The sequence below is a fragment of the Salmo salar genome, chromosome 21 (assembly GCF_965601325.2).
Source record: "Salmo salar chromosome 21, fSalSal1, whole genome shotgun sequence".
NCBI lineage: Eukaryota > Metazoa > Chordata > Actinopteri > Salmoniformes > Salmonidae > Salmo > Salmo salar.
Window position 1 is genome coordinate 29,876,599 of NC_138311.1, and position 18,301 is coordinate 29,894,899.

At 43.4% G+C, this 18,301-nt stretch overlaps 1 protein-coding gene across 1 annotated transcript in view; it reads right to left on the reverse strand.

The window, feature by feature from the left end:
* LOC106582109 (protein DOP1B) overlaps window positions 1–17,980 on the reverse strand; it is a 54,863-nt gene extending 36,883 nt beyond the window's left edge. The window contains exons 1-9 of the mRNA XM_014164857.3: window positions 17,752–17,980; window positions 11,613–11,787; window positions 10,316–10,497; window positions 9,893–10,063; window positions 9,551–9,740; window positions 9,094–9,192; window positions 8,768–8,891; window positions 7,258–7,361; window positions 6,934–7,045 (exon numbers count right to left, since the gene is read on the reverse strand). Of these exons, the coding sequence (XP_014020332.2) occupies window positions 6,934–7,045; window positions 7,258–7,361; window positions 8,768–8,891; window positions 9,094–9,192; window positions 9,551–9,740; window positions 9,893–10,063; window positions 10,316–10,497; window positions 11,613–11,750 (1,120 nt within the window). The 5' untranslated portion in view covers window positions 11,751–11,787; window positions 17,752–17,980. The remainder of the gene's footprint in view (window positions 1–6,933; window positions 7,046–7,257; window positions 7,362–8,767; window positions 8,892–9,093; window positions 9,193–9,550; window positions 9,741–9,892; window positions 10,064–10,315; window positions 10,498–11,612; window positions 11,788–17,751) is intronic.
* Window positions 17,981–18,301: the final 321 nt, after the last annotated feature.

Here is an 18,301-nt window from a genome sequence, read left to right on the forward strand (position 1 = left end):
TGAGTTGTTCGAGGAAGGAAAGAGAGGAAGGCTCCATCCACACCACTATCTCACTTAAGTATCTTACCTAGTTATTTTCAGATCTCATTTAGCTCTTTTGTAGCTTTGACAACTACAATATGTGTGTTTTCTATACCTGTTCGCTCCTCTTCCTGTAGGCTTTACAGATGCTCCCCACCCCTTGGCTACAACCCATCTAATTTGGTGTACCCTGCACACACAACCCTGGTCTCTGGCAGCGTTTGGAACTACCAGAGCCTATGCTGCCCTTCAGTCCTTTTACTTTTTGGCCCTGACAGAGACATGGATCCCCCCAGAGAACACTGCTACTCCAGCTCCTCTCTCTTCATAGTTCGAGAGCATCTGGTTGTCACACAAGACTACTAATTTCTCCTAAGTGGAGACTCTATCATTTCAATTCCATGCGGTCACTGTCACTTGTCCACTCAAGCTTAACAATGATGTCACCCATTGCCCACCAGGTGTCCTTAACCTCTTTTGGGTAGGGGGCAGAATTTTCACAGCCGGATGAAAAACGTACCCAAATTAAACTGCCTACTACTCGGGCCCAGAAACTAGAATATGCATATTATTAGTAGATTTGGATAGAAAACACTGAAGTTTCTAAAACTGTTTGAATGATGTCTGTGAGTATAACAGAACTCATATGGCAGGCAAAAACCTGAGAAAAATCCAACCAGGAAGTTGAAAATCTGAGGCTGTAGTTTTTTTTAAAATTAATTCCCTTTCCAAACTACAGTGACTTAGGGATCATTTTGCACTTCCTAAGGCTTCCACTAGATGTCAACAGTCTTTAGAAAGTTGTTTGAGGCTTCTATGGTGGATTTTGAGGGAATAACAGCCGGTTCAAGCAGTGGACAGTCTGAGGTCATGTAGTTAGTTCATGCGCATTCACGCATGGCTAGCATTTTTTATTTTTCTTCTGTAATGAATACGCTATTGTCTGGTTGGAATATTATCGATTATTATGTTAAAAGCACCCTAAGGTTTGATTGTAAACATCGTTTGACATGTTTCTACAAACGGTAATGGAACTTTTGAGCTTTTCGTCTATTGATTTGCGCCCCCGCCTCGTGCCTCTGGAATAGTGTTCTGGACGCGCCAACAAAACGGAGGTATTTGGACATAAATGATGGACTTTATCGAACAAATGAACATTTCTTGTGGAAGTGGGAGTCCTGCGAATGCATTCCGCCGAGGATCAGCAAAGGTAAGGAAAGATTTATAACACTAATTTAATTTAGAGTTTTGTTGATGCCAGAACTTGGCGGGTAACTGTATAGCTTGCATTGATGGCTGAGTTCTGTACTCAGAATATTGAACAATGTGCTTTCTCCGTAAAGTTATTTTGAAATCTGACACAGCAGGTTGCATTAAAAGTAGTATATCTATAATTCTTTAAATAATTGTTATATATTTTGTCAACGTTTATGATGAGTATTTCTCTAAATTAATGTAAACATTCAAAAGTTTTGGGAGGCAAACATTTTCTGAACATCACGCGCCAATGTAAAATGCTGTTTTTGGATATAAATATGAACTTTATCGAACAAAACATACATGTATTGTGTAACATGATGTCCTATGAGTGTCATCTGATGAAGATCGTCAAAGGTTAGTGGTTAATTTTAGCTGTATTTCTGTTTTTTGTGAAGCCTCTCCATGCTAGGAAAATGGCTGTGAGGCTTTTCTTGTTTAGGTGGTGTCCTAACATAATCTAATGTTTTGCTTTCGCTGTAAAGCCTTTTTGAAATCGGACAATGTGGTTGCATTAAGGAGAAGTATATCTTTAAAATGGTGTAAAATAGTCGTATGTTTGAGAAATTTGAATTATGAGATTTTGGTCGTTTTGAATTTGCCGCCCTGCTATTTCACTGGCTGTTGGGAGTGTGTCCCGCAGGTGGGACGGTCACGTCCCACATACCCAAGAGAGGTTAGAGGTTAAAGAGCTCCTCAATGAGCTTGACACCTTGATTAAGCCAATTTCCTGACGATGGGTCACCGCTCTTCGTACTTGGCGACTTCAACCTAATTTCTTTCCAACTCTCTCTTTCCCCTCCTTGCCTCTTTTGACCTCACCCTTTCCCAGTCCCCTCCCACTCACAAGTCAGACAATATGCTTGACCTTGTCTTTACTAGAGGCCGTTTGCCTACTAATCTCACTGCAATCCCCCTCCAGGTCTCTGATCCCTACTTAGTTTCCTTTTCTGTCTCCCTTTCCTCCAACCCTAGCCAACCAGCCCCTACCCAGATGATCATGCGCCATCGCAATCTTTTCACTCTCTCATCTTTCCCTTCTGCTAAATCCTTCTCCCTCCTGTCTCCTGATTCTGCCTCTTCAACCCAACTCTCCTCCCTTTCCGCATCCTATGACTTGCACTAGAAGTCGACCGATTTATCGGCATGGCCGATTAATTAGGGCCGATTTCAAGTTTTCATAACAATCGGTAATCGGCCTTTTTGGATGCCAATTATGGCCGATTACATTGCAATCCACGAGGAGACTGCGTGGCAGGCTGACCACCTGTTACACGAGTGCAGCATCAAAAGGACCTGTGGCTGCAAGGAGCCAAGGTAAGTTGCTTGCTAGCATTAACTTATCTTATAAAAAACAATCAATCTTAACAATCACTAGTTAACTACACATGGTTAATGATATTACTAGGTTAACAAGCTTGTTCTGCGTTGCATATAATCAATGCGGTGCCTGTTAATTTATCATCGAATCACAGCCTACTTCAATTTCGCCAAACGGGTGGTGATTTAACAAAAGCGCATTCGCGAAAAAAGCACAATCGTTGCACAAATGTACCTAACCATAAACATCAATACACAGAAGTATATATTTTTTAAACCTGCATATTTAGTTAAACGAAATGCATGTTAGCAGGCAGTATTAACTAGAGAAATTGTCACTTTTCTTGCATTCAGTGCAAGCAGAGTCAGGGTATATGCAGCAGTTTGGGCCGCCTGGCTCGTTGTGAACTGTGTGAAGACCATTTCTTCCTAACAAAGACTGTAATTAATTTGCCAGAATTTGACATAATTATGATATAACATTGAAGGTTGTGCAATGTAACAGCAATATTTAGACTTAGGGTTGCCACACGTTCAACAAAATACGGAACGGTTCCGTATTTCACTGAAAAAAATAAGCATTTTGTTTTCGAAATGTTAATTTCCGGATTTAACCTGTTGGGTCTAGGGGGCAGCATTTGCACGTCTGGATAAAAAAAATGTACCCGATTTAATCTGGTTACTAATCCTACCCAGTAACTAGAATATGCATACACTTATTATATATGGATAGAAAACACTCTAAAGTTTCCAAAACTGTTTGAATGGTGTCTGTGAGTATAACAGAACTCATTTGGCAGGCAAAACCCTGAGACATTTTCTGACAGGAAGTGGATACCTGATGTGTTGTATTGACTTTAAACCTATCCCATTGAAAAACACAGGGGTTTAGGAATATTTTGGCACTTCCTATTGCTTCCACTAGATGTCACCAGCCTTTACAAAGTGTTTTGAGTCTTCTGGAGGGAGATCTGACCGAACAAGAGCCATGGAACGATGATGTCCCATTAGACACCTGGCACGCGAGTTCATGTTGGGTACCCTCGTTCCAATACGTTATAAAAGAGTATGCATTTGTCCACCTTGAATATTATTCATGTTCTGGTTAAAAAAGGCCCTAATGATTTATGCTATACAACGTTTGACATGTTTGAACGAACGGAAATATATTTTTTCCCCTCGTTCATGACGAGAAGTCCGGCTGGCTTACATCATGTGCTAACGAGACGGAGATTTTTGGACATAAATGATGAGCTTTTTTGAACAAAACTACATTCGTTATGGACCTGTGATACCTGGAAGTGACATCTGATGAAGAGAATCAAAGGTAATGGATTATTTACATAGTATTTTCGATTTTAGATCTCCCCAACATGACGTCTAGTCTGTATCGCAACGCGTATTTTTCTGGGCGCAGTGCTCAGATTATTGCAAAGTGTGATTTCCCAGTAAGGTTATTTTTAAATCTGGCAAGTTGATTGCGTTCAAGAGATGTAAATCTATAATTCTTTAAATGACAATATAATATTTTACCAATGTTTTCTAATTTTAATTATTTAATTTGTTACGCTGACTTGACTGCCGGTTATTGGAGGGAAACGATTTCCTCAACATCAATGCCATAGTAAAACGCTGTTTTTGGATATAAATATGAACTTGATAGAACTAAAAATGCATGCATTGTCTAACATAATGTCCTAGGAGTGTCATCTGATGGAGATTGTAAAAGGTTAGTGCATCATTTTAGCTGGTTTTATGGTTTTGGTGACCCTGTCTTTGACTTGACAAAACATTACACACAACTCTTGTAAATGTACTGTCCTAACATACTCTAAATTTATGCTTTCGCCGTAAAACCTTTTTGAAATCGTAAAACGTGGTTAGATTAAGGAGATGTTTATCTTTCAAATGGTGTAAAATAGTTGTATTTTTGAAAAATTTGAATTTTGACATTTATTTGGATTCAAATTTGCCGCTCTTGAAATGCACCTGCTGTTGATGGAGTGCACCACGGGTGGCACGCTAGCGTCCCACCTAGCCCCAAGAGGTTAACCATATTAATGACCAAAGGCTCGTATTTCTGTGTGTTTATTATATTATAGTTAAGTATATGATTTGATATTTGATAGAGCAGTCTGACTGAGCGGTGGTAGGCAGCAGCAGGCTCGTAAGAATTCATTCAAACAGCACTTTACTGCGTTTGCCAGCAGCTCTTAGCAATGCTTGAAGCACAGCGCTGTTTATGACTTCAAGCCTATCAACTCCCAAGATTAGGCTGGCAATATTAAAGTGCCTATAAGAACATCCAATGATTAAAGGTATATGAAATACAAATGGTATAGAGAGAAGTAGTCGACGCGTCATAATTCCTATAATAACGACAACCTAAAACTTCTTAACTGGGAATATTGAAGACTCATGTTAAAACAAACCATGTTAAAAGGAAGCTTTCATATGTTCTCATGTTCTGAGCAAGGAACTTAAACGTTAGCTTTTTTACATGGCACATATTGCACTTTTACTTTCTTCTCCAACACTGCGTTTTTGCATTATTTAAACCAAATTGAACATGTTTCATTATTTATTTGAGACTAAATAGATTTTATTTATGTATTTTATTAAGTTAAAATAAAAGTGTTGATTGTTCATTCAGTAGTGTTGTAATTGTCATTATTACACACATACATATTATAAAATCAGACGATTAATCGGTATGGGCTTTTTTTTGGTCCTCCAATAATCGGTATGGGTCAACCTCTAACTTGCACAGTACCCTTTCCTCCCGGTCGGCTTGGGAGGAAAGGGGACTAAACTTCCGGACGACCTATCAGCCTTTCACTCCCTCCTCTCTACCTTTGCTTCCTCTGTATCCACTGCTAACTCCACTCTAAATGTCAAGCTTCTGCCTCTAACCCGAGGAAACTCTTTTCAACCTTCTCCTCCCTCCCTAATCCTTCACCCACTCCCCCTACGTGGATGACTTTGTCAAACACTTTAAAAAGAAGGTTGATGACATCCGCTCCTCATTCACTCAGCCTATTGAGTCCACTGGTCCCACTCACACATAATTACCCTACGCCTTGACCTCTTTATCCCCTCTCTCTCCTGATGAAATCCTGCGACTAGTGAGGTCCGGCCGCCAGACAACTTGCCCACTCAACCCCATCCCCTCTCCATATCTCTTGAGACCTTCTCCCATTCCTCATCAACTTATCCCTGACCACTGGCTGCGTCCCACCGGACGTCAAAATGGCCTGAGTCGCTCCCCTCCTCAAAGCAACACTCAACTCCTCTGATGGCAAAAACTACAGACCGGTATTCTTTATTTTATTTTCAAAACATTGAGTGTGCGGTCTCTGACAATGCCATCTCTCTCAGAATGATCTTCTTGACCTTAACCAGTCAGGCTTCAAGATGGGTAACTAAACCGAGACTGCTCCTCTGTGTCACAGAGGCTCTCTGCACTGCCAAAGCTGACTCTCTCTCCTCTCTCATCCTCCTAGATCTATCCACTGCCTTTGACACCATGAACCATCAGACCTCCTCTTCACTTTCTCAGGCTAGGCGTCTCAGGCTCTGCACACTTTTGGATTGCATCCTACCTGGCAGGCTACTTCTACCAGGTGACGTGGAGAGGATCTGTGTCTGCACCAGGTGCAACACATCTCTGCGTGCCTGGCAGATACACCCCCCCCGTTGACACCATGGTGTCCCCCTACCAGAGTGCAAAGAACCTTGGCGTGACCCTGGACAACATCAAAGCAGTGACTCGCATCCTGCAGGTTCATGCTCTACAACATCCATAGTGTATGAGCCTATCACACATAGGAAGCGCCGCAAGTCCTTATCCAGGCACTTGTCATCTCCCGTTTGGACTACTGTAACTCGCTGTTGGCTGGGCTCCTCGCTTGTGCCATCAAACCCCTGTAAATTATCCAGAACGCTGCTGCCCACCTGGTGTTCAACCTTCCAAAGTTCTCCCATGTCACCCCGCTCTTCCGCACAATCCACTTGCTTCCAGTCGAAGCTCGCATCCACTACAAGACCATGGTACTTTCCTACGAAGCAGCAAGAGGAACTGCCCCTCCATACCTTTAGGCTATGCTCAAACCCTACACCCCAACCCGAGCACTCTGTTCTGCCACCTCTGGTCTCTTGGCCCTCCAAACTATGACTGTGATATGTGGTTGTCTCACCTAGCCATCTGAAGATGAATGCACTAAAATGTAAGTCGCTCTTGATAAGAGGGTCTGCTAAATTACTAAAAAGTAAAATGTAAGGAAGGGGAGGTGTGTGTGTGTTTAGGCCTGAAGGAGGGGAGGTGTGTGTGACTACCTATCTCTGGCTTATCCATGAGGCTGATGATGATGCGGAAGGGTCGGAGATAACCAATCACGCTCTCCGGGTCTGCCTCCACATCCTTCTGATTCAGGATGTTGATCAAAGCCTAAGTACAGAGAGACAGAGTACACACATACACAAGGTTACACCACCGGGTATTGACTGAATCCAAGGTCACATTGTTTCTATGTTTTCGTATTTGAATGAGTGACTTGCATTTAAAGGGCAGGTGTTTTTCGAGAAGTCCTTCGTGAGGTTTAATCATCTGTAACAGTATGATTTATATAACTGCTCAACAGTAGTGTTAGTGTGTCTGACCTGCACTAGGAGTTCTCTGGAGTGGGTGTTGAAGTAGAAGGCTGTTTGTTCCTCCATGGAGATGTCAGGGTCTGCAGCAATCATACCCCCCTTAATGTCTGTGCCTGGCGAACATCAACACACAGAGTAATTTACAGTGCCTTCAGAAAGTATTCACACCCTTTGACTTTTTCAACATTTGGTTGTTACAGCCTAAATAGAAAATTGATTTAAAAAATATATATATTTTACACTGACCAACACACAACACCCCATAAAGTGGAATTATGCTTTTCAAAATGTTTACTAATTAACTATTAATAACACTGGACGGTGTATCAATACACCCAGTCACTACAAAGATACAGGCGTCCTTCCTAATTCAGTTGCCAGAGAGGAAGGAAACTGCTCAGGGATTTCACCATGATGCCAAGGGTGAGGATGGATCAACAACATTGTAGTTACGCCTCAATACTAAACTAATTGACTAAACTAATTCCAAAACATGTATCCTGTTTGTAACAAGGCACTAAATCAATACTGCAAAAAATGTGGCAAAGCAATACATTTTTGGTCCTTAATACAAAGTGTTATGTTTGGGGCAAATCCAATACAACACATTACTGAGTACAATTCTCCATATTTTCAAGCAAAGTGGTGGCTGTATCATGTTATGGGTATGCTTGCAACCGTCACGGACAGGGGAGTTTTTCAGGATAAAAAAATACATGGAATGGAGCTAAGCACAGGCAAATCCTATCAGAAAACCTGGTTCAGTCTGCTTTCCACCAGACACTGGGAGATGAATCCACCTTTCAGCAGGATAATAACCTAAAACACAAGGCCAAATCTACACTAGTTGCTTGCCAAGAAGACAGTGAATGTTCTGGAGTGGCCGAGTTACAGTTTTGACTTAAATCTACTTGAAAATCTATGGCAAGATCTGAAAATGTTAATCTAGCAATGATCAACAACCAATTTGAAAGAGCTTGAAGAATTTTTAAAAGAATAATGGGCAAATGTTGCCCAATCCAGGTGTGGAAAGCTCTAAGAGACTTGCCCAGAAAGACAGCTGTAGTCGCTGCCAAAAGTGCTTCTACAAAGTATTGACTCAAGGGTGTGAATACTTATGTAAACGAGATCTCTCTGTATTTCATTTTCAATACATTTGTAAACATTTCTAAAAACATGTTTTGAGTGTAGAAAAAAATAAATATATATTTAATACATTTTGAATTCAGGCTGTAACACAACAAAATATTGAATAAGTCAAGGGGTATGAATACTTTTTGAAGACACTATAATAACAAGGCATAAATGTTTGTCTCTGAAAGGCAAGGAGCAAAGAATTGAAGCTATATGGATAAATGTATTACCTAGACTTTAACGACATTAGCTACTAAAGCAACTAAAGCTATTATTAGCTACACAGTGAACTATATTCAGGCCTATTACTAGACTAGGACTCAAAGCCATAACTTCATTGCATGTGTGTGTGTGTGTGTGGTGCATGTCTATCCACAGTAGTTACCTAGCAGCCAGGCGTAGAGGCGTCTGTTGAGGGACATGTCTCTGCGGAGCAGAGTGAGGGAAGCAGCAGACACCACTGTGATCGTGTCCTCCCTGGTCATAGGAATACTGCCTTCTGTTGGGTCCTGAGAGAACAACAGGTACAGAGGGGGCACAGGGAGGAGGAAGAAGGAGTTAATGAAGAGGGAGAAGGAAACAGTAGCGGATGAAGATAATAGAGAGGCAGAGAAGGAAGAGTTGGAGGAGGAGCGAGGGGAAGTGGAGGAGCAGGACAGGGTGGATAAGCTGAAAAAGGTGAGGTGGTGAAGAGGAGGAAAAGTTACTCACCAGGCAGGTGGCCAAGGAGAAGAAGTATAGCAGGATCTCCAACATGTTCCTCTGCACCAGAACATTAGAGTCCTGCAGAGAAAGACACAACGCCTTCATCTGGAAGAGGGAGGAAAGGAAAGGGAGAAACCTAGTCAGGTGTACAACTGAATGCCTTCAACTGAAATGTGTCTTCTGCATTTAACCCAACCCCTCTGAATCAGAGAGGTGCTGGGGGCTGCCTTAATCGACATCCACGTCTTCGGCGCCCGGGGAACAATGGGTTAACTGCCTTGCTCAGGGGCAGAACGACAGATTTTTACCTTGTCAGCTCGGGATTCGATCCAGCAACCTTTCAGTTAGTGGCCCAACGCTCTAACCACTAGAGGGAGAGAGAGGTTCTACAACATATCCAACATGGCAGACACATCCTGACACTCATACTCATATTAACATGTGGAAACACACATCAACTCACCACCAAGCGGTTGTTATAGCCCAGCATGCATCTCTGCTGGCGCGGTGGAGTGAAGCGGTCGAAGTGTGTGACGATGAAGAGAGAGGCGGGTAGCCGGACCAGAGGGCTGACCAACACACTGCCCCACAGAGCCCCATAGAACACTTGCTGGCCCACTAACAGAGACAGCCTCAGTAGCAACGCATCCGTCCTGGACAGAGAAGGGAGAGAGATCAAAGTTTAAGATAGTGGGAAAAGGAAGAGGATATGTTATATTATGCAAATATTTATGGAAGAGCTATTTTAGCTCTGTTTAGATACACAGGTACGTGTGTGTGTGTGTGTGTGTGTGTGTGTGTGTACCTGTCGTAGACATCAGCCCCCTCCTCCAGGCCAGGCAGTAGTCCAGTGATGAAGGCCTGTAGGCTGGGCAGTAAGGCCCTCTGTAGAGGGAGGTAGTAGCGCTCATACAGCGTCAACAGGGCTGGCTTCACCGCCATCGCAGCATGGCCCAGCAACGGGAACAGTCCCGAGCTAAAACACACACGACCGAGATCAATACAACACACTAACTCATACAGTACAGGAGAACAACACACAAATCCCCCCAAAACACACTAACATTGTTCAATAGGCCTTCAAACAAATCAGGACAATAGACAGGCACACACACACACACACACACACACACACACACACACACACACACACACACACACACACACACACACACACACACACACACACACACAAAATGGGTTAGACTGGTTCGCACAAGTCCCACACCTGTAGATGAAGAGATCCTTGGCCAGCCATTTGGTGCCGATGATCTTGAAGATGATCTCATAGGTCTCTAAGGCCTTGAGGTGCACTCCACTGGGCAGGGCCGGGTGCAGACACTGGGCCAGACGCTTCCCAATGATCAGCCTCTGGGGCAGCAGAGAGTAGCGCAGGTTACTCTGCAGGGCCTAGAGGGACGGAGAGTGAGAGATTTGCCAGTGGTGCGTGTTAGTGGTATGTATTTTAATGAATATCAAAGAAATACGTAATTCATTGGTAATTATTGTATAATTACCATGCTACTTTGTAATTTGCTTTGTTTACTTGACAGATTAATGCTAAAGTGGCCTGAAAGAATCCTCATTCATTCACACATCGCACCTAGACACACACAGATCAACACACGGCCATTCTACCATAACACTCCTTAGCAAACATCCTTCTTCCTAAATGTGTCACAAGCAGGGACCTACTAGTGTCCAAAGTCCCACTTGGGTGGAGCAGGGGACAGAGAGTCAGGCCATGTATTCTGTAGCTACTGAAGTAGAACAATTTACGAGAAACTTGAAACGGAGTGCCTGCAAAAGCAATCTATACACACTATATGATAGGTCAATAAGAGTTTGAATAATGTGTTTGGTAAATACATTATTCAGTGAAAGGGATAGTCTATCATCCTCTCCATTGAATGATTGGGGGATAAGTGAATGAACACTGATGTAGGATAATTTTTAGAAACTCAATTGATAGATTGGGAATGTTTTCCATCTCCCAGTCCACTGATCCTGGAGCCAGATCCAGATGCAACCATGGCAACGCCAGCAAGGCCCGATAAGTGACTGCAGGTAGTGACTGGGCTCAGAGCCAGAGAGTCACTCACACACAGACACACGCCCATGAACTCTTACACACATATAATATGCATGTTGTTGAGTTAAAAATTGCCGAAAGTAGCAAAAACAATTTCCTGCTTTGTTTACAGAACTGTTAAACTGACACTTCCACATGCAAATGCTCTCAATGCAAACCAACATACACAAAATAACTAATAAAACACTAATGGCAATACACTGATCAAGAGACCAATGGCCTGTCTAACTCGTCAATGCAAAAGAATAAGCAGTGCTCTTCTATTCTGACAGGACACGAACACACTGAGGAAATGCAAACCAGGATGGAAATACAACTGAATGCACCACTGGGTAATTTCATCTGTCACACCATGGGTGCAACTCAATAGTATAGAGTGTCTGGATGTCTGACCTCCAGACTCAATATATTGTACCAGCCTTGCCATCCATACCTTGTTGAGTTTGCCCAGAGAGGAGATGAGGTCAGCCCACTCGCTGGACGACTCAAAGTTCCGCAGGGCTTTCTCGATGACCGCCGCGTAGCTACGGTAACGGTAGTCATTCTGCAGCTCCTGCTCCTCGGGATCCATGATGCCTCACTCACGCCCCAGCATGCTCAGCCTGTGTCTGGGGAAAGGGGGAGGAAGGGGAGCAGAGAAGGATAGGGAGAGAGAGAACAGAGAATTGTTGTCAGACATTAATCCCTGCACCAAAATCATGTCCAATAGGCTACATGTACTTGAAATGTTTTGATACGGTGTAACCTAATGAACACAACCCTGAACCCAGATCTCTGTTTGCAGCATGTTGCAGAGGGGTTTCTCTTGCAAAAGTGGTTTGATATGCTCACAGTCACACGTGCACACACACACACACACATGCAGGAATCACAATGTGCTCAATCATGATTGGGTCTGTTCTGTGCTGGTCTGCCTGGCCTGGCTTGAATTCTGAGAAAGATGGGAGAGGGAGGAGTGTGTACAATAGACAACTGGTATTTATTAGGACACAAGGCGAATAATTCCTGTTTACCTCATTTACACGTGCTCCCAGAGGAATAAACATCAGGGCCCATATTCACAAAGTGTCTCAAGATAGAAGTGCTGATCTAGGAGTAGTTTAGCCTTTTAAATTTACATTTAAGTCATTTAGCAGACCCTCTTATCCAGAGCGACTTACAAATTGGTGCATTCACCTTATGATATCCAGTGGAACAACCACTTTACAATAGTGCATCTAAATCTTTTAAGGGGGGGGGGGGGGGGGGGGGGTAGAAGGATTACTTTATCCTATCCCAGGTATTCCTTAAAGAGGTGGGGTTTCAGGTGTCTACGGAAGGTGGTGATTGACTCCGCTGTCCTGGCGTCGTGAGGGAGCTGGTTCCACCATTGGGGTGCCAGAGCAGCGAACAGTTTTGACTGGGCTGAGCGGGAACTGTGCTTCCTCAGAGGTAGGGGGGCCAGCAGGCCAGAGGTGGATGAACTCAGTGCCCTTGTTTGGGTGTAGGGCCTGATCAGAGCCTGAAGGTATGGAGGTGCCGTTCCCTTCACAGCTCCGTAGGCAATCACCATGGTCTTGTAGCGGATGCGAGCTTCAACTGGAAGCCAGTGGAGAGAGCGGAGGAGCGGGGTGATGTGAGAGAACTTGGGAAGGTTGAACACCAGACGGGCTGCGGCGTTCTGGATGAGTTGAGATAAATCATGATGAATAAGATGGGAGCACTCTTACTCTTGAGATGATTTGTGAATACTAGAGCAAGTAATGCCCACAGACGCTTGCTATGACAACCAGTGGGATAATGAGTCCTTTGAAAGATCTCAAATGGAAACCTCATCCTCGATATGCAATAAACAGGCTTAAAGTCAATAAAACCATTTATTCAGCTAGCAAAAATATTTGGTTTAACTGTATTATGATCAGATGGCTCTTCTGCAGTGACATAGTTGTTTTGTGTGTGTGTGTGTGTGTGTGTGTGTGTGTGTGTGTGTGTGTGTGTGTGTGTGTGTGTACTATGCCAATGTAATAGAGCAGAGAGAGAGGGACTAACAGAGACAGGACAGGATTAGAGCAATAGAGACATCTGGACTCACTTTGGGGGAGAGAGAGAGGCTTTAACATGGGCAAGCCTGCCCAGCACGTGCCTGACAACACACACACACAATATTATGCTTATAAAAACACAATATCATGAGCTCCCTGGTTGTTTCGTTAAAGACACGAGCACTGCCACATGGGAGGAATCTCATTCTGGTCACTCCATGTCAGTACAGTAGCAGGTCAGCTTACCTCTGGAAATAATTCCTCCATTAACAGAATAACAGTGAGGAAGCACTATAAAACTCAATGCCTTGAGCCATGGAAACAGGAGAGAACATGGTGCTGCTGAGCAACAATAACATGGCAGCCAGTAACCAAGTCAGAGTAAATGTCAACGACAAAGTGGTCTACCTATACATGCTCTACCCTAATCACTCTGTCTGGGGTATACCTGCGCACACTCCAAGCTCAGAACCCATATCCTTCCCCTCTATATGTGTAATAACCTAGCTCTCTGTGTCTGTGTGTTAGAGGCTGTGTGTGGATAGTGAGATCACAGGCACACTCAGTCGGTTGATTAAATTAGGGCCATCTCAGATCAACATCTCTAGTCTGGGTTCTAATGGACAGGAGCTAGCAAGGGGCTGCTTTTGTTCGTTTGCCAGCCTTAGCATTCTTTATCTGTCTGTCTCCTCCACAACATTGATCTTCAATGTGTTTCCTGGAAACAAAATGAGCAGACACACTGACACACACATGGATTGACTTGAACATTGACTAGGACTATCTCCTTTAAATCTAGGCATATTTCTGTCTCTGTTTCTCTCTAAACCTTTATCTCAGACAAGCTTGGGGATTTGTTGACAGAAAGGTTGACAAAGCGACAGACGGGAAAGTTTGCCGATGGCACGACGGTGTTAGGCCTGATAACCGACGATGATGAAACAGCATATAGGGAGGAGGTCAGAGACCTGGCAGTGTGGTGCCAGGGCAACAACCTGTTCCTCAAAGTCAGCACGACAAAGGAGCTGATGGTGGACTACATGAAACAAAGGGCCGAGCACTCCCCATTCACATGGACGGGGCTGTAGTGGAGCAGGTTGAGAGCTTCAAGTTCCTCAAGTTCCTCTGTGTCCACTCTGTGTCCACATCCCTAAGGATCTATCGTGGACCAAACACACAGTCATGAAGATGGCATGACAATGCCTCTTCCCCCACGATAACACCTTAAGATCCTCAAAATGTTCTACAGCTGCACCATTGACAGAATCTTGACTGGTCTAGTCCATCACTGGGGCCGAGCTCCCTGCCATCCAGGACCTCTACACCAGGCGGTGTCAGATGAAGGCCCTTAAAAATTGTCAAAGACTCCAGCCACCCAAGTCATACTGTTCTCTCTGCTACCGCAAGGCAAGTGGTAACGATGCACCAAGTTTGGAACTAACAGGACCCTGAACAGCTTCTACCCATAAGCTAGAAAACTGCTAAATAGTTAGTTAAATAGTTAAAGTTACACTATGCAGAAATTGTGCCGCCATTTCGTGCTTGCTAAAACTTTAATAGTTTGCCTAATTTCAGTTTATGTGACAAAATAAGCTAGTATAGTGTAAAGAATCATTGTACCATCTAAACCACTGAAATATATTTTCCATAACCAAAAATATTGTTGTTTCATCTGGTGTACAAAACGGAAAAGACACAAAAACAAAACTTAAGGGGAAGCACAGTAACATAACATATAGCCAAGATCATCATTACTCATCGTCTATCCATTATTACTTTTATTATGGGTTTTACGTTTCAATTATTATTCCTCGATTTTCTTTCTCTCTGTATTGTTGGGAAAGGCCCGTAAGTAAGCATTTCACTGTTAGTCCACACCTGTTGTTTACAAACCATGTGACAAATAAAATTAGATTTAATTTGAGAGAGAGAGCGAGAGAGCGAGAGAGCGAGAGAGCTATAAGGAGGAGTATTATATCACTGAGAGGGGAATCCTGGCTGGAGTAAGAAGAAGTGGCGTCGACAGAAACTTACACATCATGTCCTCATCTCCTGACCGACCTTGACTAACACACCCTCAGCCACTAAATCCTGCAAATCACTCCCAAACTCAACGCATTACACAGATTAACTGACTTACTACTTTGGTACATACACCTACACACACCATGACTTTAGCCTGTACGTGAACTGACTGACTATAGTCTGTCTAGCTCTGGTCAGATAACAAAACAGATAAGATGTGAATTGACCATTCTCTATCACAGCTGTAGCCATTGGACTAGGGCCGACCCCAATTAGTCGACTGGTTGAGCTCTACTTTAATACAGGTTCTGGATCAGAACCTCTCCTTTAAGAGGCTGGGTCAGTACTATCCCCAAACTTACTGAAAAGGCCAGTCTCATTACAGCTGCTGACACTTCCACACATCTTCAGTCAGGTTCATTTTCTTTCTTTCCTTTCTGTCTCACTCTCCCACCTTCTGCTAATGTGGTATGTTCTCTCCTGACAGACAAGTAAACAAGAAAAGGGGATACCTAGTCAGTTGTACAATTGAATGCATTCAATTGAAATGTGTCTTCCACATTTAACCTAACCCCTCTGAATGAGAGAGGTGCGGGGGGCTGCCTTAATCAACATTGGCGCCTGGGGAACAGTGGGTTAACTGCCTTGCTCAGGGGCATAACTACAGATTTTTATCTTGTCAGCTCGGGGATTTGATCCACTGGCCCAACACTCCTACCTGCCAGGCTACCTGATTTTTGTGCAATGTGAACACGTCAGGTGCAGAAATACAGGCTGCCCTGCATAGCACAACCTCAAGCCTGTCAAGTGACCTACTAAAACCCTCTGCAAACACATTACCCTGTGGATACAAATATCTTTCACAAAACTGATTGTGTTAGCTTCCTGGAATATTTATCTAGTCATAAACTAATGTTTGAATTCAAACAAGGAAATGTAGATATTTAGGCCTACATCGTGTAAATACTCAAATGCATTGCTGTGTAGCCCAAAGTTGCACTTCAACACAGAATAATACCTGGAGCGGCCCATCAGACACTCATTCTCCATCTTATGAACATGCTGATAGGGAGCTGGGAGTGCTCGTGGTAGGCCTGCAACGTTTGCTCCTGAAGGGGAAAGGAGACTGTGTGTTTAGAGGGTGGACTCACTACCAGCTGATTTAGGGACACAAACCCAATAGGAAATGCAAAGAGAAATCAGTCACCTGATTGTGACACCATGAAACTGACTACCATATAGCATATGACTATGCCTTGTGAGACTAGGCCTATAAAATGAATAGGAAAGGCTAAAAATGCTAGGATGGGACAGACACTGCTGTTAAAGACTGAATCATGGCAGTGCTATGGCTCTGAATGTGACTCTATAGACCTGACTGCATTATGTAAGATGGCCTTGTCAAAGAGCAAATCAGGGATTTCCATCTGTCTGTGTGTGAGAAAGAGAATGAGAGAATGAGAAACAATTTCATCCAATTAGATGTTGTTGGCAATGTATACTGAACAAAAATATAAATGCAACGTGTAAAGTGTTGGTCCCATGTTTCATGAGTTGAATAAAAGATCCCAGAAATTTTCCATACACACAAAAAGCATATTTTTTTGCACAAATTTCTTTATATTCCTATTAGTGAGCATTTCTCCTTTGCCAAGATAATCCATCCACCTGACAGGTGTGGCATATCAAGAAGCTGATTAAACAGCATGATCATTACACAGGTGCACCTTATACTGGTTACAATAAAAGGCTACTCTAAAATGTCATACAACACAATTCCACAGGTCTTAAGTTTAAAGGGAGTGTGCAATTGGCATGCTGACTGCAGGAATGTCCATGAGAGTTGTTGCCAGATAACTGAAAGTTCATTTCTCTACCATAAGCTGCCTCCAACGTCGTTTTAGAGAAATTTGCAGTGCATCCAACAGGCCTCACAACCGCAGACCATGTGTAACAATGTCAGCTTCTTCACCTGCGGTATGGTCTGAGACCAGCCACCTGGACAGCTGATGATACTGACGAGTATTTCCACCTGTAATAAAGCCCTTTTGTGGGGAAAAACTAATTCTGATTGGCTGGGTCTGGCTTCCCAGTGGGTGGCCTATGCCCTCCCAGGCCCAGCCCAAATTCTGCTGCTTCTTCATCTTTCTAATGTTGTTTATAAAGCTCCAGACTCAGTGCAACAATGTTGCAATAACTGAGATTGAATGGTTGTTGATGTTGCTGAGAAATAATTAAAATTGCGTGAACGCGGCACTGCATCATGTCTCGGTTGTCCACCGAGTCAAAATAATTAGGGTAGCACTATATTTAGATAATACTGATTCACAACGGGAAAACGTGAACTGGGGAGAAAACACCGCCAATTAAAATGGAAATATGGTGATTTCAATGTGCTATATCCAGTGACTTACAGGCCTATATTTTAGCTACAACCCGTCAATTTCTATTCTCACCAAACCGGCACCTAATGTTGCGGTAAACAAAAAACACAAGGTGCATCATATGGGTGCATCAATGACTCACCAACTGCAAAACAAGCTCGGGTTTGAGCTGACCATTCGCGTGCTTCCAACAAATTTCACTAAATCCCGGGAAACCGGCGAATGTTAACGGTTCTGGGTGTAGCGTCCGTTCTGCAACTGAAGCTTTGAGAAACCGTCAACCAACCGTTATGTGGGGGGTGCGTGTCAAACTCTCTCGAGCAGATCACGCTAAACGCAACAGGGTGGAATGCCCAAACTCAGCTGATTCACAGAGAGTGATTGGAGCACGGAGAGCGCACTTCCTGATCTTCGGAGGGGTGGGGTGTGGAGCTCCTTGACAGTTTAGGTGCAGTATTTATCTTAACAAGCTAAAAGCCCCTCACAATGTCAGTTAAAAGTATTCACAATTCATGAATAAGCGATTCAGCCGTGTTAGGTAAACCTGTTTCTAGAGTTCGGCGTTCAAATCAGAAAGGATGTATCTTTTCTCACTGGCACCCCCGGTGTTGGTACGTTCCAGGATATGCGACGTTTACAAACCTCTCACTTCACTGTCAGATATTTGGTCAAAGCTGGGGTAAAGAGCATTA